This window comes from Schistocerca piceifrons, chromosome 5 (genome assembly GCF_021461385.2).
Source record: "Schistocerca piceifrons isolate TAMUIC-IGC-003096 chromosome 5, iqSchPice1.1, whole genome shotgun sequence".
NCBI lineage: Eukaryota > Metazoa > Arthropoda > Insecta > Orthoptera > Acrididae > Schistocerca > Schistocerca piceifrons.
In genome coordinates, this window is record NC_060142.1 from 574,129,242 (window position 1) to 574,156,065 (window position 26,824).

General features: G+C 41.2%; 1 protein-coding gene across 1 annotated transcript in view; it reads left to right on the forward strand.

Annotated features, from left to right (window-relative positions):
- LOC124798593 (centrosome-associated protein CEP250-like) overlaps positions 1–26,824 on the forward strand; it is a 457,139-nt gene that overhangs the window by 382,991 nt on the left and 47,324 nt on the right. The window contains exon 16 of the mRNA XM_047262059.1: positions 18,626–18,786. Coding sequence (XP_047118015.1) covers positions 18,626–18,786 — 161 coding nt within the window. The remainder of the gene's footprint in view (positions 1–18,625; positions 18,787–26,824) is intronic.

Sequence of the window (26,824 nt, forward strand, 5' to 3'; positions counted from 1 at the left end):
CCAATTTTTTTGCTTTGTGATAGATGGCGCTGTAATAGTAACAAACATAGGGCTCACAATTTTAGACGAACAGTTGGTAACAGGTAGGTTTTTTAAATTAAAATACAGTTCGTAGGTACGTTTGAACATTTTATTTCAGTTGTTCCAAAGTGATGAATGTACCTTTGTGAACTTATCATTTCTGAGAACGCATGCTGTTACAGTGTGATTACCTGTAAATACCAAATTAATGCAATAAATGCTCAAAATGATGTCCATCAACCTCAGTGCATTTGGCAATACATGTAATGACATTCCTCTCAACAGTGAGTAGTTTGCCTTCCGTAATGTTCGCACATGCATTGACAATGTGCTGACACATGTTGTCAAGCATTGTCGGTGGATCACGATAGCAAATATCCTTCAACTTTCCCCACAGAAAGAAATCCAGACGTCAGATCTGGTGAATGTGTAGGCCACGGTATGGTGCTTCGACGAACAATCCATCTGTCATGAAATATGCTATTCAATACCGCTTCAACCACAAGTGAGCTATATGCTGGACATCCATCATGTTGGAAGTACATCGCCATTCTGTCATGCAGTGAAACATCTTGTAGTAACATCAGTAGAACATTACGTAGGAAATCAGCATACATTGCACCATTTAGATTGCCATCGATAAAATGGGGGCTGATTATCCTTCCTCCCATAATGCTGCACCATACATTAACCCGCCAAGGTCACTGATGCTCCACTTGTCGCAGCCATCATGGATTTTCTGTTGCCCAATAGCGCATATTATGCCAGTTTACACTACCACTGTTGGTGAATGACACTTCGTCGCTAAATAGAACGCGTACACAAAATCTGTCATCGTCCCGTAATTTCTCTTGTGCCCAGTGGCAGAACTGTACATGATGTTCAAAGTCATCACCATGCAGTTCCTGGTGCATAGAAATATGGTACAGGTGCAGTCGATGTTGATGTAGCATTCTCAACACCGACGTTTTTTAGATTCCCGATTCTCGTGCAGTTTGTCTGCTACTGATGTGCAGATTAACCGTGGCAGCAGCTAAAACACCTACTTGGGCATCATAATTTGTTGCAGGTCATGGTTGGCAATTCACATGTGGCTGAACACTTCCTGTTTCCTTAAATAATGTAACTATCAGGCGAACGGTCCGGACACTTGGATGATGTCATCCAGGATACCGAGCAGCATACATAGCACACGCCCGTTGGGCATTTTGATCACAATAGCCATACATCAACACGATATCGATCTTTTCCACAATTGGTAAACGGTCCATTTTAACATGGGTAATGTATCACGAAGCAAATACCGTCTGCACTGGCGGAATGTTACATGATACCACTTACTTATACGTTTGTGACTATTACAGCGCCATCTATCACAAAGCGAAAAAAGTGGTCCAACTAAAACATTCATATTTCTTTCTGTACTACACAAATATGTAATAAAAAATGGGGGTTCCTATTTAAAAAAAACGCAGTTGATATCCATTTGACCTATGGCAGTGCCATCTAGCGGGCCAACCATAGCGCCATCTGGTTTCCCCCTTCAATCTAGACGAGTTTCGTTCTTCGTAGTTTTTTTGTTTGATACTTATTTCGTGAGATGTTTGGCCCAGTCACTATCAATGGACCACCCCGTATATCTGTTGTATTGTCCCAAGGCTAAATGATGAGGATGAGGTGGCACTCAAACACAAAAGAGCAATGAGGCGAACAAAACTTAGTAAGCAACAGTTTGATATTACTTAACTCTATTAGATGAAGCATCCAGATACACAACAGACCATAATAAAAGCAAAGTGTTCCATAATGCCACTCCAATCCAATCCATTCAGAGGGGAGGAGGACATTAGTGGTTAATGTCTTATCGACAGTGAGGTCATTAGAGATGGTGGTTTGTTAATGTGGAAGTCACAAAAGACCAAGTAATGATGACTGACAAGCAGGCCGCGTTAACAGAAAATGAGCAACCCCAAGACTGAACCCAGACTGCCACCAAGGTGACCGGTCCACGCCTATTCAACCCTTCTGACGGAGTGTTGCAGTCCCTGCCTGCAGAGGCTCTCCATGTTGGAGGATGCAGATTGGGAGCACCTCACATGGCTTAGGCTGCCAATCTCTGCTAGTGATCTGGCTGGTGGTGGAGTCAATTGCAAAAGACTCCACAAGTGAAGAAAGAAATATTACTAGTATTATTAGTATGAGTAATGTTAATTTTTAAATTAACATTGCCAAAGCGTATAAAATGTGTAAAACTGTGGATGAGTTTAAGATTTCAGTACAATAATATTACAACATAGATTTCTTGCACTAGAACATTATTTGGACTCTTAAGCCTTGGAGCGTTTCCAACATCCTGTCCCGCTATTAACATTATAACACAGTGTGCCAATTTATAAGGGTAACGTAATATGCTTTCCGTTTATGTATCAAAGTAATCACCTTTCAAAAATATGTTAAGCGTATCACTTAACAGCCTTCTGAGATGCAACAAGTTTTGTGTACTTCCTGTCAAACTTAGTTCTCACAGCATGACACATCTTAAAAACTCACCATATCAGTTTTACAAAAAAAAGGGTTTTTTAGAGTATTACCATCTTTTGGATAAACTTTGGTGTATGCCTATGTTTATATTGTTTGTTAACAAAGCTTGTTTACAAATTGTTTGCTGATGCACTTTCACACCAAATGACCTAGGTCCCTATGCGAGACATTCAGACAACCAGAATACTACCAAAATCTGACAACGTTTTGCTTGTACCATGGTTACTGATAATTTAGCTCACTGGCATATTTCCACTTAACACCAACTGTCACACTAATGACATAGAAGCTTGTTCAACAAAAGGTTTTAAATTTTTAAAACCTAATTACAGGAAAAGTTTTGGGAGAGCAGTGGAAGAATACAGTATTACTACAAAACAGATTAGCAAAAACTAACAACAGTCATGTATGTATAGCAATGAACGAGTATATATATATATTTTTTAAAATACACCTAAAGTATGCCAGCCAGATTGCTTAAGAAAAATCTGTACAGTTTTTTTTATTAGGAAATTCATTTTATTCATTAGAATTCCATGAAGGCATGTTCATTTGTTAAGAACACCAATGTACAGCCAAAACTGAACTGAACTGCTAAATGGAGAGTGTTACTATTTACGCAAACATCAAATATTCCAGAATATACAAACATTACAAACCTAAGATTTTTTGAGAACCTACCAGAAATGATAAATACTAGATACAAAGTGACTGCTTGTCATCAGATTTGAAATGACAACCTGCAGCACAACTGTTAGTGACACTAACCACTATGCCACATTCCATACACCAGACCTTGTGACATTCCTCCCTCTCATGGAACAGTGACTTACTGTTTCAGAAGTTTTTGTTAGAGCTGACTACCACTCCCCAGATCTAAATCTTCTCTGTGGTCCTCTGTATGGCAGCACTGGCAGATGTTAGAACATCTTCTTCACTATGATGAGCATCAAAATTAGCTCCTCCCATTGAATCGTCACAATCATGGAGTGGATCTTCAGTTTCCTCGAACCTCCCTCCACTGACCTGTGCCTCAGGGCTATAGAAGGGCTTCATATGGAGGAAATGGATGATGCCTTTGTGCTTTTGCCTTCTTGTTAAAGGGTCATAATCCTTGACTTCACATGTTACCTCCAACAAGCAATGGCAAAAAAAAAAAAAAACACTTGCGGAGCTTTCGTGATAGTCCCACTTTCTGCACAGGCATAAATATCCATATCAAGTATCCCATGCTGTACCTCAGTGGCCAATGCTTGGCATTATATCGCTCTCAGTCTCAGTGTCCAGAGTCCATGTGTAAGCCAGCTGACTTGCTTCTTCACTCCCGGTCATGAGATGTTTCCCCTTAGTCATTTAGAGCATCATCTAGCTGAAACGGAAACAGTATACCCATTGATTTAAAACTTTCCTAGCGTACATTTTGTTCCACAAAATCCCAGGCAAACTGCTGAATGTTTGTAACTTCCTGCCACAATATTTCGGTGCAGAGTCTTCTGGCCATCTTCAGGTGATACTGGCAAAAATGCACTGAGCTCTGGTATTTAAGTCCCTGCTGGCACATGCATGGTGGATTCACTTAGTGTCACATGTGTGCTACTTGAGCGCATTCGATTCTGCTATGCATCACACCCTCCGTGGTGAAAACTCGCTGCATTGATAACAATTTGATTTTCTTCCCACGTTTCCATCACAGAACTACGCTGGCTCTGAAGGTCACAAAAGTTTTTCAACAACTGGATTCCATGCTGAATTAAATTGAAATCTACTGCTTGATTAATAAGAGACTCACTGTCAGACAGTCTTATTTCCATGGATTCATTGATAACAGAACTCCAAAAGTTAGATGTATGGGCCACAATTTTGGTCTCACTGTAATTCATTATGTGACCAGTGGAAATACAGTGTTCAGCGATGGCAGACTTACAAGGCTGAAGGAGGTGAGTATGCCACTGATGTTCTACAATGCTATCCTGCACAGTACACATCGTTTGCCCTAAATAAGATTTGCTGCATTCGCACGGAATCCCTGCACAACTCTAGGTCGCCTTTGACAGATCCCAACAGTGATGAATTTTTTGCAGGAGGCTGAAAGATTGCTTTCACTTTATATTTCCTTAGTATTCTGCCTATTTGCACCGAGATATTACCAATATATGGTAAATAGGCAGTCGTTTTAAAGGCCTCTTCCTCTTCTTTGCTCTGTCACTTACAGGTCTGCAGCGCTCTCTCCACTTGCTGGAACGGATACCCATTCTTCAGAACCACAGTCTGCAGGTGCTCCAGTTCCATTTGCAAACTATTAGTGTGAGAGATTAAGTGGCCTCGGTGAATCAAGGTCTTCAAAATACCCATTATTTGTGCAGATAGTGGCAACTAGCAGCTTGCAAGTAAAGGTCTGTGTGAGTGGACTTCCTATATACTGAATGACCAAGTGTGCCATTGCTCTTACATTGCACCAAGATGTGGCTACTGAGCACTCTGATATTTTTATTAAGTTGCAGAGACATGGGTATTATTCCAAAATTTGCAAAAATTGTACATTTTATTAATAGCGCCACTGCAAATAACATCAAACATAAAGCAAATATGGCATTAGTGAGAGAAAGGATTCATTTCAGTCGGCGTGAACTGGCTTCCATATCAAAGGACATTTATTATCTTCATTTAAAATTGGCACCAAGACTGTCTACATTGTCTTCGGACTGGGTGCAATGTGTGACATGGGCCAAAGCAAACTAGAGCCATGACGAGGCTACAATGAGGCAAATGGGCAAGTTTGACTGACTTTCGAAACAGATGCTGCGGGAAGTTCCTACTTGACGATCCATTATTAACTTGATGGGGAAACCTATAGATGCCTATAGATGACACGACTACATCTGTGTTAGCAAGAGGTCTCAATTTTGCTCCTACACCTGTTTCACCATCAAAGAAGCTGTGCGCCATCTTGCTACAGATGAAGCTGAGGAAGTAAACTGGGAGCCTTGTCGTATGTTGACAAGAGCTACATTGCGGAAGAGCAACACCTCACCTATGGAGAGGGCACCTCTCTGGAACTTGCGAGCAGACCTGATACAGTGGTACTTAACTCGGACAAAGGTAATGCTACTATTTTAATGCTACGGGAGGACTATATTAATAAGATCAATGTTTTATTAAGTGACTCAACATATCACAAAATCGATAAGGATCCTACTGTCCGAGTGGTATGGAAAACAGCAGAACTTCTGACTAACAGTTCCTTACCAAAGGAGGTAATTAAGAAACTGAAACCAAATAGTTCAGTTCCGCCTAGGCTTTATGGATTGCCAAAGATCCACAAGGATAATGTGCCATTATGTCCAATTGTGAGTAATATTGGAGCAGCCACCTACGACTTAGCAAAGTACTTGGCATCTTTGTTCAGTCAATTTTGATGTGGTTTCACTTCTTACAAATGTACCTCTTATGGACTCATTACATCTCATTGGCAATAGGTTTGGAGCTGACATACATCTCATTGGCAATAGGTTTGGAGCTGACATTACAGTGCTGTTTGATCACAGCCTCTACTCTACATATTTTTATTTAAGCAATCAGATGGTGTTGCCATGGGGAGTCCTTTATCTCCCCTGGTGGCCAGTCTTTTTATGGAAGACTTTGAGGAGCAAGCACTCACCTCAGCCACTTTTAAACCAAAAGTATTTGGGCAATATGTTGACAGCACCTTCATAGTTTGGTCTCATGGTTTGGATCATCTGCGAGAGTTCCTACAACATCTGAACTCTGTATACAAAAACATAAAATTTACTGTGGAGTTGGAGAAGGAGGGTTGCCTGCCATTTTTAAAAGTCTTGGTGTGACATAAGAGCGATGGCACACTTGGTCATTCAGTATATAGAAAGTCCACTCACACAAACCTTTACTTGCAAGCCGCTATTTGCCACCATCTGGCACAAATGACAGGTGTTTTGAAGACCTTGATTCACCGAGTCCATTTCATCTCTGACACTGATAGTTTGCAAATGGAACTGGAGCACCTGCAGACTGTGTTTCTGAATAATTGGTATTCATTCCAGCAAGTGGAGAGAGCACTGCAGACCTGTAATTGACAGAGCAAAGAAGAGGAAGAGGCCTTTAAAACGACTGCCTATTTACCATATATTGGTAATATTTCAGCGCAAATAGGCAGAATACAAACAAAATATAAAGTGAAAGTAATCTTTCAGCCTCCTGCAAAAATTTCATCACTGATGGGATCTGTCAAAGACGACCTCGAGTTTTGCAAGGTAGGTGTTTACACGATTCTGTGCGAATGTGGCAAATCTTATGTAGGGCAAATGATGCGTACTGTGCAGGATAGCATTGTAGAACATCAGTGGCATACTCGCCTCCTTTTAGTCTTGTAAGTCTACCATCGCTGAACACTTTATTTCCACTAGCCATGTAATGAATTACAGTGAGACAAAAATTGTGGCCCATACATCTAACTTTTGGAGTTCTGTTATTAATGAATCCATGGAAATACGACTGTCCGACAGTGAGTGTCTTATTAATCAAGATGATGGATTTCAATTGAGTTCGGCATGGAATCCAGTCATTGAGAAGCTTTGTGACCTCTGCAGCCAGTGTAGTTCTGTGATGGAACTGTAGGAAGACAATCAAATTGATATCGACGTGGTGAGTTTTTACCACGGAGGGCACGTGGTGCAGCAGAATCGAATATGTTCAAGTAGCGCACATGCAACACCAAGTGAATCCACCATGCATGTGCTGGCAGAGCCTTAAATACCAGAGCTCGGTGTATTTTCGCCAGTATCACCTGAAGATGGCCAGAAGACTTTTCGCCGAATATTGTGGCAGGCAGTTACAAATATCCGGCAGTTCACCCAAAATTTTGTGGAACAGTATAACCATTGCTGCTTCAGCCTCATAATCTTGGAGCAGAAAGAATGATGTGAAGTCTGTAGTCTCTTGCTGCACTGGATTTTTTGTCCTACTCTGTCTGTTCGACCTAAAAGTACATGAATAGCTAATCTGCTAATGTCTTATTAAAGTGTTCTGTGAAGTCATTTGTCTGCGGGTGGTAAGCAATTGTCTTCCAGTAACTGATGTTGCCACGTGAAATTACCTCTGATACTAGTCTCAAGAGCAAAACTTTTCCACAATCACAGATCATAACATAGATGCTCTGTTTTCTATAAGGAACTTTGAAATTTCCGGAGATTCAACGGTCAGCACAGCTATGGCGACAGCATAGCGAATGAGGTAGTCAGTGCAGCCTATTACTCACTGATTCCCATTCATCAACTTTGGAACCCCCCCCCCCCCCCCCCAAGAGGTGGATTCAAATTTGCTTGAATGATGCTGCTGCTGGCGGGTTTCGTACCAGATGCTCTGGAGGTAATTGTAGCATTGCTTTCATCATTAGCATTTCTTATTGCAGCTCACATAGTGTCTTATAGTATCTTACAGAACAACTGCATCTGATTCTTTGTAGAGTCTTCACAAATTTCACGTGACCAAATGCATCAGAATAAATGGCGTGGATGAAATGGGACAACGAGCAACCATTTCTGCCTCATTTGACCATAATTCCTTTTATATAATGTTCCCTTTATTAATTAGAATTCTCCTTTTCTCAGTTCCTCCTGCTCTAAGACAACTACTACTTTCACTAGTCCTGGGTCTTACCTCTGTTCAGAAACGATGTCATTTAACACAACAACGACTGAGATTTCATCCACACTGCTGTATTCTGCCAAATGATTCCTTGATAGGCAGTTGGCATCCTTAACTTTGCATCTGCTTTTATATAGCGCTGTGATATTGTATGCCTGAAACCTCAGTGCTCATCTTGCCAGTTGACCTGATAGATCTTTCAGTCAGTCTAGTCATCCAGCTTAGAGAATGGTCATCTTTTGCAATGGTGAAAGGTTTGCCAAATAAATAAGGCAAAATTGTTTGATCACTGAGACAACTACAAGGCATTCTTTCTCAGTTGTAGAGTCATTCCTCTTTGACTTGTGAGTACTCTGGCAGAATAAGCTATTAGCTTCCCAGCAACTTCCTGAATTTACACTAGAGCAGCACCTATCCCATAATATAAGGATTGATGTGAAGTTCTGCCTTGGCACTCTCACCATGCAATGATAGGTCTAGAGATGGTGTTAGCACTTCCTTAAGGACAAGAAAAGATTTTTCTTACCCATCATTCCAGAAAAATCTGGTCTCTCCCTGCAGTTGTTCTTTCAAGGGATATGCACTTTATGAACTGCCAGTAATATGAGCCCATTCCCAGAAAACTTTTCACATTATTTATATGCTGAGGAATTGGAAAATCTGTGAATGTTATTATTTTCTCTGGTTCAGGACAGACTTCATCACCATTTCTCCAGTCTGAACACACTTCAACATGATTGTCAGGTGGCTTATATGTTCTTCAAACATCACCCAGATAGCAAAGACATGTTGTCCATTTAAGATGTCAAAGCAGGTTGTCCATCATATGTTCGAAGGTGGCTGGAGTGTTGCACCATACAAGTGCATAACTCTGAACTCACAGAGACCCAGAGGAGTTATGGAGCCAATTTCTTTGTCAATCTGTATCATCAATCTTGATTTGCTGGTAGCATCTCTACATGTCTTTAGTAAGGCTGTAGCAAGATTAGAGAGAAAAAGTGTTGAGACCAAAGGATTGAAAGAATGTGTACTGCCTTGCTGATCTCTTGTCTTTACGGATTTCATGTTTCCTACGTGTAATTTTATATCACGCAAAAGAGAAAGTTGTTAGCTAATAGGCTATAAAGAGCGCAAATTTTCTGAAGAGTTCTTACTCTTCCGGTCACAAATAATCTGGCCCAGTATTAATTATGAGGTTCTTTAAAAGGGAGGGTAGGATGTCAAACCAGCTGACTGGGAGCTGTAGAGAAAAATAGGGGTGGAGCCCCTCCACACACATACAGGCCTGATGACCAACACAAAAGGTCTACTGCCATCTCTGCATATTGGTTAGTTTTCACTAAGTGAGATCTCGCAGGATGTGAGTACTGCGATGTTTGTGTACGTCTGGTTGTGATTGACTATTAATATGTGCTCATCTGGAGATAGATTTGGTCTAATATTGACCAAAGGGTACCAGTTTGAAGGGCAGAGGAAAAAAAGTTCCAAGGAAAGAGCTGAGGGAAAAAACTTCTGTCAATCGGGTCAGGTTGTAAGAGCAGTAGCAATTTTCTTGCTGCCTCTGACAGGTCATGCAAGGGTAGATTTTGTTAGTAGTGGTTATCATGCAGGCGGATACCTTTGCCGTTGTGGAGTGATGTTACTCAGCGGCTGCATCTGGGTACCAGTGTTAGCTTCTCGATCAGAATCAACATACCTGTAACAGTTGAGTTCATCAACAGTTAGTGTATGATAGGTAATATATTGGATTCACAGTGTAGTGTAGTGTTAGTGGTTTGTTTGAGCATTAGTATGTGAGCTTGTTGGCTTCTCTGCTGTGACATCTTGGTTGGCTGTGATAGCAGCTGGCATAGCCAGTCAGTGTTGCTGATGTGCAAGGGCTTGCTGATGTTGTCACTTGTGACTGTATGTTAGTTCACCATAGGTGGCTATACCCTAGCTTGCAGTGTCTTTGGTTGCTTATTCTTCCATCTGTGGTGGTGATAATAGTTTCCCAGAGTAAGGATGAAAGGATTGTTTGAGTGTCTCAAGCACCTGTATAGTCATGTGGCAGTTTTTTTAATACTTCATTTAGTGTTTCAAGGCAGTATTCATTGTGAAGATCCATGGTGCAGGTGTAGGGTGAAGAACTGCTAATGATGTAAAGCACTTTGTCCTGTATGATTTGTAGGCAGTGCAAGTTTGTAGGAGGTGCATATCCACAGACAGGAGCTGTGTACATCATCAGAGATCTAATCAGTGTCATGAATATGAATGTCGACACCCTCCTATTTAGTGTACTTTCCCTTTGAGCATTGGGTAGAGTTGTTTGAGCCTCACATGTGCTCTGTTGGTAATGTATTCTATGTGGTTCCCCCATGTAAGTTTCCGGTCCAGCCAGACATTGAGATACCTGACTTTCTCTCGGAAATGTACTGGGCATGTATGTAGTGTTACCTGTCTACAGTGTTGATATTTGTACAGTAGCTTCAGTCTGCATGTGAACAGAACTGCTTCGCACTTGTCCACATTTACTTTAATATGCCATTGTTCCAACCAAGGCTCGGCAGTCCTGAGTGCCATCTGTAATCATGACTTTATGTTTGATGGTTTCCAGTCTTGCCCAAGGATGGCTGTGTCATCCACATAGTTGGTGAACATCTTGTTTTGTGTTGCCAGAAAGTATTAATGTAGAGATTGAAAAAGATGGGCTTCAGAGTGCTTCCCTGGGGTACTCCAACTTGGATACCACATTGTGTCAATTGCTTGCCTGGCATGTCATTGTTGAAACATCTGTTCATGAGATGTGAATGTCTGAGATGTACAAGTCCATTGGGAAACCAGCATCACTTAGTTTGCATGTAAGGCTGTTGTGTCAGAGGTGGTCAAAAGCTGTTTCAATGTCCAGGAACACGGCCCCTGTGACTTTGTTCATGTTGTAGCCATGTCTTATATGTTCAACTATGCAGAGGAGTTGTTGTGAGGTCATTCCTAAAGCTGAATTGCTCTGGTCTTAGGGTGTCATTGGTGATGCAGTGCCTAATGATGTCTTTTAGTAATGCCTTCTCAACAATCATGCTGAGCGAGCACAGAAGACTGATGGGTCAATAATTTTATGGGAGGGAGTGGTCTTTCCCTGGCTTCCTGAACATCATGACTGGCCACCTTCCAAAAGTCAGAGAAGTGTTGGTGTTTTAGGATGGCATTCATTATGTGTGCAAGGTATTCTATGGCTCTGTCTATGAACTCCTGGAGGGCATGGTTTTGAATGCCACTGGGACTAGGGGCTTTCCTAGTGTTGGTGTGCTTGATAGCCCAAGTAATTTCATTTGTGTTAGAATGTCTGATTTCACTGCATGTGGGCTGGGCTACAAGTTGTGTAACCTCCTGGTCTGTTTCAAGTGTGAATACTGGGTCTGAAGGAGTCAGGTTTGGTGTGAAGGATGCTGCAAGTGTTGTGGCCATAATCTCTGCCTTCTCCTTTGCAGAATATGCATGGGCATCTGATCCTTGTAGAGTAGGAATGTAATGTTTCTCCCTGGTGAAGTGTCTGGCTGGCTTCCACAAGCCAGGACATGTGGTATCTAGCCCTGCAAGTTTCTGCGCCTATTGCAGGAGAGGCACCACAGGGCATTTTAATTTCCACTGTTCTTAATATATTTTTGATGGTTTCCACTACAAAATATATGTGTTTGAATTATTTCATAGAGTGAAGTACAATGACATGTGGTAGAAGAATACTGTGCAAAGAGATGTGGTACTGCACTTTTGGACATTTAAAATCAAATGACATGTCTTACATTTCCTTGAACGTATATGTTTTATATGTCAAACTCTTTAGAAAAATATGCACTACAGAATGAACATATTTTTGAATTTTTTTAAAATTTTTTACATCCTGAGTGCAATGGCTCTGATACCTGCCATGTCCATACATGGACCATCCCTCATCCACCCTTACAGAGCCCTGACCTTGTGCTGATCATTACATGTACTCCCAGGGTCAGTGCCTTGACATTAAATAGAGTAACACTGAGTTCTCCTATGGAGCCTCTGACACAGTTCTGTTGCTTGCTGACAAGAACAATACTAGTTTTATTAGACAGACAAAATTATATTGAAAACATTCAGAGATTATTAGATGGCCAGGGTTACCTCAGGCTCAGTTCTTATCTGAGAAAAAGGGTGGAAATAATAAAGGGATTTACTTCTCATTCTGTGGACTCCCCACCCAACCTACTCCCCTACCCCCTCACAAAAAATATAGCTTACTTAAAATCCATCATCATCCTATTTTTAACAACATACACATCACACAGCTCAACTCTTTCTACAAAGTTGAGACCTCTAGTATGTCACTATGAATATAGTATCATAAACTTGTAAAATTTTTAGTGCCATTAGCAAGAGTCATTTCATGATGATTCCAATATTTTAGTAAGTTTAAATGTGGCCTCTCTTTTTACCTATCTTCTGTTGATTGAGGCATTGTGACTAACTGAACTTAAGTTCATTGTGACAAACTAACCTATTTAAACATGCACAGCCTAACAACATAGTGAAGCAGCCGGAAGGGGAGGAGGAAATAAAATGAAACTTAATGTATTGAAAGTGTTTGTGATATTACTCCAGTAGTTACAAAAATGAGGTAAATTTACAAAGAAAATGGCATTATGAGTGCATTTATAGTATGATGTTGCACCACCTCTGGTCTGGATGTATGCACTGATATGATTAGGAAGGGTGTCATCAAGCTGTTGTATCCTCTCCTGAGGAAAGTTGACCCACAACTGTTGTAACTGGTCCTTGATATCTTGGATGCAGGCAATGGGATGTAGTTGACATCCGATCTGGACCTACACATTCTGTCAGGGTGAGATCTGGGCATCTTGCTGGCCACAGGAGTACCTCAACATAACCTAGTGACATGTGACTTCATAGAGGCGTGTCAAGTGTGAACAAGCATTATTCTGTTGAAAAACAGCATCGTGATGCAGTCACATGGGAGGTAACATTTGATGATGTGAGATATCTGTGATGTAATGTTGTGCCATCTGAGTTCCCTCAATAACAACTAGCCATGACCTGGATTCATATCCAATGGACTCCTACAACATGATGCCAGGGGTAATACTGCTGTGCCTCTTCAAACCGTTGGAAGAATGGGACTTTTCCACAGGTCACAGTGATAATCACTAACAATGGACATCAGCGATAGTGCATCTCTGAACACAATGCAACATCATTCAGCAGAAGTCCATGCTTCCTGGTCAATTGCCACTCAAAATTCAGTTTTTTTTTTTGTGGTGTTAATGGCAGCATACGCACTGGATGCTAATTCCCTAGTCTGGCAACCAATTATATGGGGTGATACAGAATGTTGCAGGGACTCCATTATTTGTTCTCAGATGTCAGGTATAGATATAAAGGGGTTATGATGTGCTTTGTCACAATAAGGCAATCTTCCCTTGTGAAGATCAGACATGGTCCACCAGAATCATGACGACAAGTATGTCTACCATCATACTCGCATGCGGTCCAACGTCAGACCACTGTCAGATCTGAATGCCCAAAAAATCTCGATATTGCCTGAGTCTGTCAGCTGGCCAAATGGAGATCCACAATGAGGCCACTTTCAAACTCTGTCAGATGCTGATAACACTGACTCATACAAGTACATGGCATCTCTGTGTCCTTCATAGTGATCACTCAACATCTGATGCTATTCACACTCCTTATATACACTGATCAGCTAGAACTCTATCACTACTGACCTACTATCAATATAAACCCTGTCAGGCAATAGCAGCATCACCTGGCGAGGAATGACTGCTAGTCAGACACACGCACAGTGCGTGTAGTATCAGTGAGTAAGCTGTTGTGTAGGATGAGGAAGGCACACATTTTATCTGAGTCTGACCGATGGCAGATTGTGATGGCCCAGAGGCTTGTCACGAGCATTTCAGAAACTGCGTGACTTGTCAGATGTTCGAGGAGTGCTTGTGATGAATGTCTTCAACATGCAGTGAAACTAAAGTGAAGCCACGTCCCGACATCATGGGTTTGGGCGACCAAACCTCATTATGGACATCAGACATCATAGGCTGGGCAGACTGGTGAAATGGGACAGGTGGTGTACTATGATGGAGCTAACATCAGACTTTAATGCTGGGCAGAGTACAAGTGCATCTGAACACACAATGCACTGAACACACATAATGATGGACCTCCACAGCTGACAGCCCATGCATGTGCCATTGTTAATACCATGACATCAGAGAGTATGACTGAAATTCGCATGTGACCATTGGCACTGGATGTTGGCACAGTGGCAGAGCATTGCATGGTGTGATGAGTCTTGATACCTTCTTCATCATGCTAATGGGAGGGTGTAAATCCATCATCTTCCAGCAGAACAGCTCCTTGACACCTGTACTGTGGGTACTGTGGGATGGAGACAAGCTAGTGGTGGCTACATTATGCTCTGGGAAATATTCACATGGTCATCCATGGGTCCAGTGGAGCTCATGCAAGGCAATGGCCAGGAAGTATCATACACTGGTTGCAGACCACATACACCGCTTCATGATGATCATGTTTCCCGATTTTTCAACAAGATAATGGCCCATGTCACAACGCCAGGAGTGTGATGGAACTTGCCAGATCTGAACCCGATCAAACAAATCTCAGATGTGATTGAATGTAGCGTCAAGCTCATTGCTCCCCTCCCTGGAATTTATGGGAATTAAGTGACTTGTGTTTGTAGATGTGTGCCAACTCCCTCCAGCACCCTACCAAGGCCTCACTGATTCCACGCCATGATATGTTGCCACTGCTACCCATGCCAAAGGGGGACATACTGGCTATTAGGTACCTGGTCAGAATGTTATGGCTGATCAGTGTATCTACCAGGCCTAGTAATAACCCAAAAATGTCCCACACATGCTCTCTGGTGGTTTTCTGCCTCTCACAGAGAATTGCAACTCTTAATAATTTACATACCTGCCAATGATGTGTACATATATGAAGTTACATTGACATCTGATAATGTCTTCTGGATGCTTCACTTTTTTTGTATGTCAACCACAATATCTTTCTTATTTAATGACCAAGTCATTGAATAGGCAGATGGTGTGGCAGCGGAGAGTCCACTATGCTCAATAATCTTTTCTTTTTTCTTTTTTTTTAATGTTGTAGAACAAGCTCCCAAATCTATGAAATTCAAATGTTCTGTCTTCTTTAGGTGGACAATTCATTGTTTATTTGATTTGATGTCAGTGGTAACTTAAAGGTTATTTTCCAACATCTCAGCTGCACATGCCAAAACATTTCGATGTAAGAAATAATGGCTACCCACATTTTCTCAGTTGTTGTTGAGGTGAAATGGTGATATGCCAGGCACGCTGTTTGTAAGAAGCCAGTTCACAGAGCTTTGTACCTCCATGTAGACAGTTGCCACCATCCAGCTCATTGTAAAGGAATACTTCATACCTTGGCACATAGGCCGCAAGCCATCTCAGATCCTGATAATCTGCCATTTGAATTAGTTTAACTCAGGTAAACAGGATGGTTTCAATAAGCAATAAATCAATTGCACTTTGTGCTAATGACTAGCTGTAAATTTTGAGGGTCAGGAGACAGAAGGACACAGCCAAACTGATAGATTCTTTACTCTATGCAGAACTATTCCAAACAAAATTTGCCTGTTTTGAGGAAACATAATAGGAAGTGTGTTTCTATATTCCAAGATGTTATTTTTTGGATTGCAATAGATTATTTACATCCATTTAAGGCAAATGTCTATCTGATCTCTTACAGTCACAGCTACTAATACAAATCTACATACATATTCTGCAAGACCATCATATAGCACATGGTCCAAGTCTTTTCTGTTCCACTCACAAATAGTGCAAGGAGAAAAAAACACTTCTTCCTGTATAAGTCCTGATTTCCCTTATCTTGCCTTCATGGCTCTTGTGAGAGGTGTATGTCGGTAAACGTAAGATCATTCTGTAGTCTGTTGCAGATGCCAGTTCTCTAAAAGTTTTTAAATGTATTTCATGAAAAGATTGTCATTTTCCCACCAGGGATACCAACTTGAGTTCCTTGTGCACTGCTGTAATATGTGTTGATTGAATGTACTGGTAACAAACTTACTGGCACTCCCATGGATTGTTTCAATGTCTTCCTTTAATGTGGTCTGAGGAGATCCCACACACTTGAGCGGTACTGAAGAATGGCTTGTATAAGTGTTCTGTATGCAGTCTCTTTTGTAGATGAGCTACACTTTCTTAGAATTCTTCCAACAAACAGAAGTTGACCATTCACCTTCCCTATAACCAACCTTACACGGTCAGTACATTTTATGTCATTTGGCAATTTATGCCTAGATATTTCATTTTTGTGACAGCATCAGACAGCTTATCACTAATACTGTATTCAAACATTACAGATTTGATCACTCAGGTTTTCCCAGCATGACTTATTAATAGTATGTTTCTGGGTGTTCTGAGAAGTTGTTGTTTCCATTTCCTGCATGGTATTTTGGTGACTAACCCAAATGTCTTGTTCAGGTGCTGCAAGCTTTGCTGTTGTGGTTGGAGTCCAGGCAGTGAGTGCACATAACAACAAAACTTGCAGTACCTGAGGCAGGTGACTGTGTTGGTCATCAAAATATTATGCAGAAAATGGAAACAACTTGGCAGAAAACCCAGAAGCACACTATTAACCACAGAATTGTTTTTTCTTCTTGTCTGCAGTAACTTATAGTTTCTCCTATTTAGAGCTATCACAAACGACTGAACATAACTGTCATGCACATTAACAACAGCCAGGCAAAAGTGTGGTTGCTTAACACTGCCTTGACTTTGCCTTTCGTTGGAGTAAATCAATTAAATCATTTTGCTCTCCACTTCTAACTATTGGAGAAATTTTCAAGGGGTTTCTAAAGAGATACATCAGCCCATGACCTTATAAATAGGAATCAGAGATTTTGTTCAAATCCTATGTGGGATTCCACTTTCTTCTTGGTGAGATAACAAATGGATTGAGTGATCAGTGCTCTACCACTGTACTCTAGTGTTTACTGTCAGTAACATTTTGGCAGTATTTATCTCTGGTTAACAGGTTCTTCTACTGCCCAACATGTGTAGCTTTCTGCCTCCATGCACTCTTAAAATGTATGTGCAGGCATAAACCTGCCCATTTTGGGTTCATCTTGTGGAACACAAGCAAGCTGTATTGCATTTTGTGCAACATTTATGAGAATGCTTGTTGAAATATTGGTGATGTTTGATGATTTTCGCCACCCACATTTTTTGTGAACTATTTGCATTGTCAGTATGCTGGGATAAGCTTAAGAATTCACAAACCCCTTTATTGGTGTACCCAAAACATAATTCACATGGATTCTCTGTAGAGAATAACATTCTTTACTTCCTGTTGTAGGTTTTTGATTCAGTGCATTTTTTCAGTCATTTAGTTTAACATATTACTGCGGAGTATGAAGCGGCAAAACATATGAGGAATGAATGACATCACTTTACTGTGTTTTGTTCACTTGCAACTTTGATGCTAGTACCATCAGAAGGGCAGCTTCAAAGAAGAATACTAAATTATTTTAAACTAAAGCTATCCTTAAAATACTCATTTCTTTTTGTTGTTTATTCTTGTATTTTAGTTACCTTTTATTTATCTGTCTGCTTTTATACTGATTTTATCTACTGTCAAATATTTGTGCTAATGTTTATTATGAATTATTCAGAAATTTTAGAGAGATTTCAAACAGATCCTCAATTATGTTGATATTCAATTCTAAGGACAAAGTATTGTGGAGTATTTGGACACAAGTATTATTTTGTTTATCTCTACGAGAGAAATTAGCAGTGACAAGGTTGAATTCTTTTCATTAATGATAGCTTATGCTTTGTTCATTGCTGCTGCTTTTTGTGCAATGCTTTTTACTCCTGTTGTTCACATCACTCCAAATACCCAGAGAATTATTAACCGAATCAGTTTTGTTTTGATCATATTTGTTTCTTATTAGTCATCTAAAAATATCTAATCTGTTCATGAAAAAATGGAAAATCCAGGATGGAATGTAACAATATTATGAAAAAGATAGTTGCTACTCACCATATAATGAGATGGTGAGTTGCAGGTAGGTACAACAAAAAGACTGCCAGAGACTGTGGCCATGTGTATGTGTGTTGTGTTTACATGAGTGTGTATATGTTGTTTATTTTCAACAAAGACTTTGTTGGCCAAAAGTTCACATTCTGACAATTTTTTTGTTGTGCCTATCTGCAACTCAACACCTCCACTATATGGTGAGTAGCAACTATCCTTTTCATAATATTGTTATAATCTGTTCATGACATACATATAAATGTATAAATATATATTGTATATTTATTTTATGTAGGTGGGTAAATTGGAGCAGCGATTACTGTCTCTTCAGACAGCACATGCATTACGCTGCAGCTCTTGCCGTCCATTAGTTGGTCGCTTGCAGGAATTGGAGCAACGACTAGGGTCACTTACAGCTGAAAGGCGGCAGCATCTGCAGGATTTGTCACGCATGAAGTTAGTATCTCTGCAATATTTTAAAGCACACTAAGTTAATTATGCACTTCTTATTTGTCTCATGTTACCACCATCCTATGAATTCAGTTAATCTTTTGTGTACAGTAAATGTACAAGAAGATATCAGAACTTTTAATAATGGAAAATATAACTCCCATACAGCAAATAAACAATTCTAATTGCATAAAATTAAAACTATACAATTTATTTTGAAGCTTTTTTCAGCAGCTGGAAACTGAGTTAAGTGATTGGCACTCATCTTGAATTTATGTTTTAGAAATGCATTGGTTGTTTCTGCACAGACTTCTTCCCTAAACCCAATATATAATAAAAATGAGGAAAGGCAACCACAAATTACAGCTGATTGACGCAGAGGGGCATACACACATAACAGTGCACAGACATTATTAGTTTTACATCTACCACTTGTCTCTGGTATGTGTGTACACTCCCCTACACCCAGATACACATACACCCAGCTGCATCAACCTGCAGCTGCAGCACCACAGATGGTAACCAAGGCTCACAAGTGTGCAGGGAAAGATATGGGATTTTATGACTGGGAAGGGTAGAATGTATTGGCAAGCAGGGTTTGATGAGGTAATGGGAGGCAGGAGAGGTGGAAACAGGGGTTCTCTGTAGCAGTAGCAAAATGAAGATCAAGAACGGTAACAGTTACTAAACTGAGAGTGGGGTTGATGCAGGGGGTGGGGTGGGAGGGTGGGGGTGGGGGGGGGGGGGGGAGTGGCAGAGGTGTGAGGAATAGGTGTACGGCAGGGAGAGGTGTAAGAAGAATACGAAGTTTAGAAAGAGAAGAGTGATACTGAAAGAAGAGTAAAAAGTTGGTGTAATAAGAGAGTGGAAAAGAAGATAGAGGAGGTTTAGGCTAAATGGGATTGCAAGTATTGAGCATATGTCTCAAACACATTTAACTACTGAGGGCTTGGTGACCTGTTCATGCCATTATAAAGATGCTAGATATCAGATGTTCCTGGTGTAATGCTGTGTGCACATGGTAGACATGGCTGTGTGGCAGGTGACCAGGCAGCCATGGCAGCAACCTCATGTAGTTGCCGGTACACCATTTGAATATTGGCACACAGTATTTTTGTCATAATAGCCCAAATTACATCTGCTGTGGGTGGTAGGTACAGGAACCAGAGCTTTATTACACTTCTGCTTCCTTAACGTAGGGGGAGAGGGGAGGGGGATGGCGGAGATCAGGCATCACTGTCCATGATCCTGTGGCTGAAGAGATGTCCACCATGGACAGCAGTGAAGACAGACTGGAGAGGAGAGGTTCTGGTGACAGAGACTCAGCTTCCATAACTGCTCATAGAGGTGTCTGCTCAGCACAGTGGGAGACACTGACATTGGTCCCAGGAAGCAAATCCACTGTCAGTGCTGATAAATCCCTGACCACAGAAGTAGGCAGGAATGGTCAGACCTGCTTGACCTCCAGAGTGGTGAGGGTAGACAAAAAATGAGGTGTCAAGCCCATGGCCTGAGGGGGGAGCACTGCGTACATCCTGGGATGTAACTGGTTGCAGTGGTGTGCCATGAGTCGATCTCAGGGGCAAACCGTAAAGACATGGCAACCACGCTGGCTGTGGGTAATGGTCAGAATCCAGTGAGGACACTGACCAAATACCTTGGCCAAGACTGGTGTAAACAATGACAAAACCACTGCTGCTGCTGGACACCTGCCTAGGAGCAAGATATGAAAAAGTGTTTGTGGCTGACAGCAAAGCAAGAGCTCAGCAGGACTCTCGACCCCGTCTGGTGTCATGCTATAAGAGCTTAAGAAAATGTAAGAGCCTCTTTGGCTAGGAAATCTTTTACATTCTTGCACATCTGTGTTTTAAAATTTTGGACAAGGCATTCTGCCTCGCCTTTCAACTGCAGATGGAAGAGAGGTGCCATGACATGACGAATGCCATTGGTGTACAAAAGTCCATGAAGATTGTGCCATAAACTTAGCGAGGTCCATTACACTAAACCAGGATGCAAGACAAGCTTTCTGTGAAAAATATCTTTGACAGAGCCTTGACAACAGCATGTGCTGTCACAGATAGACAATGAATGACATATGGAAAATGAGAAAAAGTATCAGTCGCCAAGTATCAGCAAGTGTTTAAAAAAGGACCAGCAGTATCAATGTGGACTCTTCCCCAAGGCTGTGTAGGGGCCGGCCATGGTGGAAAAACAGTGTGTAGTGCCACCTGCTGACCACAACACTTGTGGCAGACCCTGACAAGATATTCCACCTCCTGATCGATGCCTGGCCAAAACACATTGCGACACACCAACAGTTTTGAGTGAGGGATCCCCCAGTGAACCTGATGTAATAAGTGGAGGCACTCCAGTCACAGAACTTCGGGAACCATGACGCAGGGGGGAAACCCTTCCACTGACAGGAGAATAACACCATCCAATATGGAGAGGTGATGACCTAACGCATAAAAATTCTGAAGCAGGTCCAATGCCTGGTCTGGTTGATGGCTGGGCCCCCCCACGTGTACAACCTGCTGGAGCACTGAATTCACCACCACCATGCAGGCAATACAGGAACTGATGATGGGGAGCCATCCACAATGTGCCTTGGCTCTGTATCCAGTTGAGAACAAAGCATTTTCTCCTGGTCAAATGAGGAGTCAGAGCTTATGGGGAGCTGGGACACAACCTGTTGTGACATAGGATGAAAGCAGATCTCATAATTGTACTGGGACAAGAACAGAGCCCAATGGTGAAAACAATGAGTGGCTTTGACTGGTAAATATGTCAATGGGCTAAACAAGGAAACCAACGGCTTATGGTTGATAATTAAATGAAACTTTGCACCACACAAGACACATTGACAATAGAAAGAGCTTCTTTTTTCACCTGAGAATACTGTTGATGAGCCAAGTTAAGTGTTCTTGATGCAAAGGCAACAGGCTGTTTCAGTGCCATCTGAATGGCAATTGACCAGAATGCCCTCAACCCATACTGGGATGTGTTTGTGGCCATGAACAGATGCTTGCTGGGTAGAAATGTTGCAAGAAATGGTGCAGAGTGAAGACTATTTTTGAGTTGTATAAAAGCTTGCTCACTGGCTGCAGACCAAACAAAATGACCACTTTTCTAAAGCAACAGAAGCAAGCAGTGGACAATAGTAGCTGCTCTGGAAATAAATTTGTGATGGTATGCCACTTTGCTAAGGAATGCCTGGAATTCTCATAAAATAGATAGATGGGGCAAAGCTGTACAAGTGGTAACATGTTTTGAGGGGTGCATGCCCTGCCAGGAAATTTATTGACCCAAATAAGCAACAGAAGCCTGGCAAAAGTAAGAGTTAGTGAGATTACATTTGAGGTCTGCATCCTGTAGAACAGTAAAAAATAGAATTAGGCTATGTAGGTGATGCTCGGTGGTAGTACCTATCTCGATGTTATCATAGTTAATAGAATGAATGACAACCATTGTAACGTGTTCTAAAAATGTTGAAAGATGGCAGACGCACTAGTGACCCCAAGCATTAGTCATTGATACTTTGCTGAAAGGTGTCCACAAACAACTGTTTTGATGCCTCATCCAATTGAATCTGAAGGTAGGCTTCCTCCAAGTTGGTTTTCGAAAGGGATTGACCCCCATCCAACTTTGTGAGCAACTTCTCTGTGTGAGGCAGGGATAAGTATCTATGACTGCCTGAGCATTAATAGTGACCCTGAAGTCAGCACAGAGCCGAAGCTGACCAGCAGTTTCTCTACAATCACTAAGGATGTAGACCATTCACTTGAGGAAATCAATGTAATTACTCTCAGAGACCCTTTCTTCAAGGTGCGCTAGTTCTGCAAGGCCTGTGTGAAAGCTTCTGTGAAGTCTGGAAGGTAGGAGATGAGATACTGGCAGAATTAAAGCTGTGAGGACAGGTTGTGAGTCAGGGGTACAAAGGAAGTAATGTTAACTGTTTCTGAGTGTTTGTCCATGTTGGCCTGATTGCCATGTATGTACTGTAGCTACCTCCTCATCTCATAGTGCACTAGGCTCCATGCACCAGAGCAACATGCTATTGACAATGGTAGCATCAGTCTAAGTCTCTAATCGGTGGCCTGCAGTGCAGGAGACCTCAACCAACTGGGGAATATTCAAAACCCCTTCTCATGTAGGGTCCTCAAACTGAAGTATACACTGACCCACATCCTTATTTGGGGTAAACAGATGGTATTGTCTCTGACCATGGAATCTACGTAAGACTCCTGAGACTTAGTTGTCATGAACCAATTCTTATGACTGAGGCTGTGAGCATGGCTCCCCAATCTTGATACAATTGCTGCAGCTGCTTGGAAGAATTCAACACGTGCAGTGATCACATGTGTATGCTTATGGTCATAGGAGCACAGCAAACTACACTTATTATCAAAAGAAAGTGATGGTGATTCTTTCAGAACAGCTAATTGGCACAGTAGATGATACATATGAGGTGTATCCATAATGAGGATAGACTCTTACTGATCTCCTTGTTCACCCCCCGGAATCCCATGTTGTGTTGGTGATGCTGCTTCTCATAAGCACACCAGTCTTCCACAGATTCATCGTAGGCAGGAGAACAGTGGTGGATGAACAACTGATGACTGAGCCTGGTCAGTGTAGCCAACAACCATTCCATCATGGCTGTATGCACCTGCTTGTTGTGAAAGTAACCAGAGCAAAGCCTCCATGGCAAAGCCAAATGGCAGGAAAAACCACAGAGTCTGAAAGACATGAAAATTCGACCCATTTTGTCACCACGTGTGTTCTAGCTAGGAACACAGGGAAACATAGTTGTAAAAGAGATACTTGTTACTTGGTCACAGAGTGACATCAATGAGAATACAATGAAAGTATTTCATACCTCTTGAACACATTTAACAACTGAGGGCCCGGAGGCCCATGCATGCACTTGCTAAAGCACTGTCCATGTCAGGTGTCACAGGTGTAATGCTGCATTTGCATGACAAACTTGGTAATGGTGATCAGTGACTGGGCTGCCCCTGGTGGCTGCCTCAGGTAGGTGTGGGTGTGCCATTTGAATGTCAGTGAGCCCTATTGGCTCTGCTTATGCCCGCTGTGGGTGGTAGATGTAGTAACCAACAGATTACTACAGACAGTTCTAACTGGCTAGGTACAGATGAGATGGTGTGGAGGCAAGGGAAATGGGGATGGGGGCCCAAATAAAATGGATGTTGAAAGCACTTTGAAATCTACGATGTTATTCTCAACATGTTCAGCATGTGCGTGGTCAAACTTGCTGGTAGACACAGTAATTTACTAGATTACCTGTAGATGGTGTAAACACAATAGTAACAAGCAGTAGAAAGATAGCTTATTGTTACTATAGTGGGTAGGTCAAGTTTATAAAAACTGCTTCAATTCCATTAACTGTAGTACCTTTGGGTAGACTATGTAGAATTTTCACTGCATTTTGTATATGTTCTACCTTTTGTGTAAAATGGTTATCTTGGGAGAACACAAAATTTATATAGACGCAAAAGTGTACCCAGATAAAATTTTTAATGAACCTTGTCATGTTATTTATAAGAGACAGCAGTTACAATGCTTGAAGAGCACAGATTGGGGGGCAGCAATCTACTGAGGTGGCTGCTCCTTCACAATATATGAGATGAATCACTCAGCGTTCAGTACAGAAATGCTTTCCCTTTAAAAAAAAATCTGGGATTTTCAGTTTCCTATCCAATGCCTACTGGAAAACTGTTACAGTCTTTTGCACCAGAATATAAAACTCTATTCTGAACACTAGAGGGCAGTGTACAGTCTACATGGAAATTATGTTTACTTCAAGTATTGTAGTTGGTGAATTTCACAGTTTGTCTTAAATTAATTTTTATTACTAACTATAAATACCATTTGGGAGTATACAGATTGGCATGAAACTGTAAGGATCTCTAGGTCCCTGAATGAGATTCCACGATTTTCTTCAGTTATCTATTTTACACAATATTTTTACTGAATTCTTCTTGAGAATAATTACTTTTTTTACCTTAACTGCATTGCTCAGAAGAATTCAGTGAAAGTGAAGCTATTCAGATTGTGTTAGCAATCCTGTCTGCAGTTCAATGCAAAGAGAGCGATTTCTAAGTGCAAAACTGGCTGAACTGTACTTTTCATTAACATAAACACATGCCTTACTTTAGTATCCATCTTGATGCCTGTGAACTTCACACATGGAGCTTCATACAGCATGTACCCTTCGATGTCTACTTTTGATACATATAAATCATTTTGATTTTTTTTGGAACAGCATGATATTAATCTTTGTCAGGTTAAGAGTTCTGCTGTTTGCATCAGTATACCAGCATAATCATCAAATTTCACAGTTTTAAAGTCTTCCATTGTTCCAAGTAAATCATTTACATATGCCAAGAACAGGAAAGGACCATGTACTGAACCTTGCAGAAGACCATATTTAATATTTCTTCACACCAAATTTAGTCTTATTCCTGTTTCATCATTAGTTAATGTGACCCTTTGTTTACTGTTATTAAATTACGATTCCACATGTGCAAGGGGAATGCCTGTAATACCACACCATTTTAGTTTCTCTTGTAGAATTTGTGGTCTACACACTTGAAGGGCTTGGAAAGAGGACAGAAAATGCCAAAAAGTTCTATCAGAACTGAGTTTATGTAATCACATATTGCATTCTCAGTAGAGAAGCTTTAATGGAAACCAAACTAAGTTTTTATCAGAATGTTATTCTCAGAGATGTGGTTTACTACTCCATTGCAAGCTACTTTCTTAAAAATTTCTGAGTGCACAAGAAGGAGGAAGATGGGTCTGTAATAACTAGATTACTTGCTTATCTGTGCTTTTATAAAGGGGTGTTGTCTTCTCCAGTTTCTCTATCACCACTTTGATCTTAGAGTCACTATTTTAGGTAATGTGCATGATTTTGTTCCATAAAATTTCAGGTTAACTGCTGGATGTCTGTACCTTGCTCCCATAATATTCTGGAGGCAGAGTCTTCTGGCCATCTTTAGGCATATACTGGCAAGAATACACAGGAGTTCTTCATAGTTTCCAATTTGCTGATCTCGTTCAGTGAGGAGTTCTGCTTTTTTGGCAATTGCCTCCCTCACTTCAGCTGCATTGCCCTCTATCTTTCTCATTGGTGTGGTCTCATTATTGCAATCATGGTTACAAATAATGTCTGTATATCTAAGTGCCCTTGCCTTCTAGTACTCATCTGTATGGGTTCCTGTTCTACCTTTTTTCCATTTCTTTTGTAAGTTTTCTTGCATGGCCACAAAATTGGCATACAGTGACCTTTCACTTCCACCATTTGGTCTACTGAATACAAATCTGTTCCACTAGTTCCGACATTTTTTAGTTCCCTTAATTAGTCCCCTCTGTTTTCATTTCCGCTCTCAGCTCATATCCATTAAAAATTTGTTCATTACCAGCCTCAACTTGCCCCTCCATGGTCTTTAGTGTTGCAATGGCCAGCTCCACCACCCTCTACAGTGGGTGGTGGAGCTGAGTTCTGCATTAGGAAGCAAGTAATACCCCACCTGGTTGGAGTGTCAGTGGACAGTGAGTAGAGGGCTGGTAGCTGTCTGACTTACCAACATGAAAACACACTCATTTATTACTCAATAAACCATATCAGTTGTGATAATGCTCAGAGAAGTCAACATCCCCAGGACCTAAGTCGTACACAGCCTGCAGGTTTTATGCCTCAGCTCAGTTGCAGTTATCATCCAGTTGCCTTGGAGCCAATACCTGCCATATGGGCAGATAGCCATTGACATAAATGTGTCTGGCTGGCTCTGATATGACCCACTTCCACGGCATCTTGCATTAGCCCTGTCAGTGATTTTACTGAGCCATGCCAAAGAAATGTGGTGCTGCACCGCTGTTTTCAGCTTGTTGTATGGGTTTTCACTCCATAACATTGTACTCCGAGTTGTTCACAACACTTTGTGATGGCTCTCCCACTTTAATTCTTCACTTGTTGTCCTCAGTGTCGACATACTGGCTGAAAAAATAGGGATGGAAG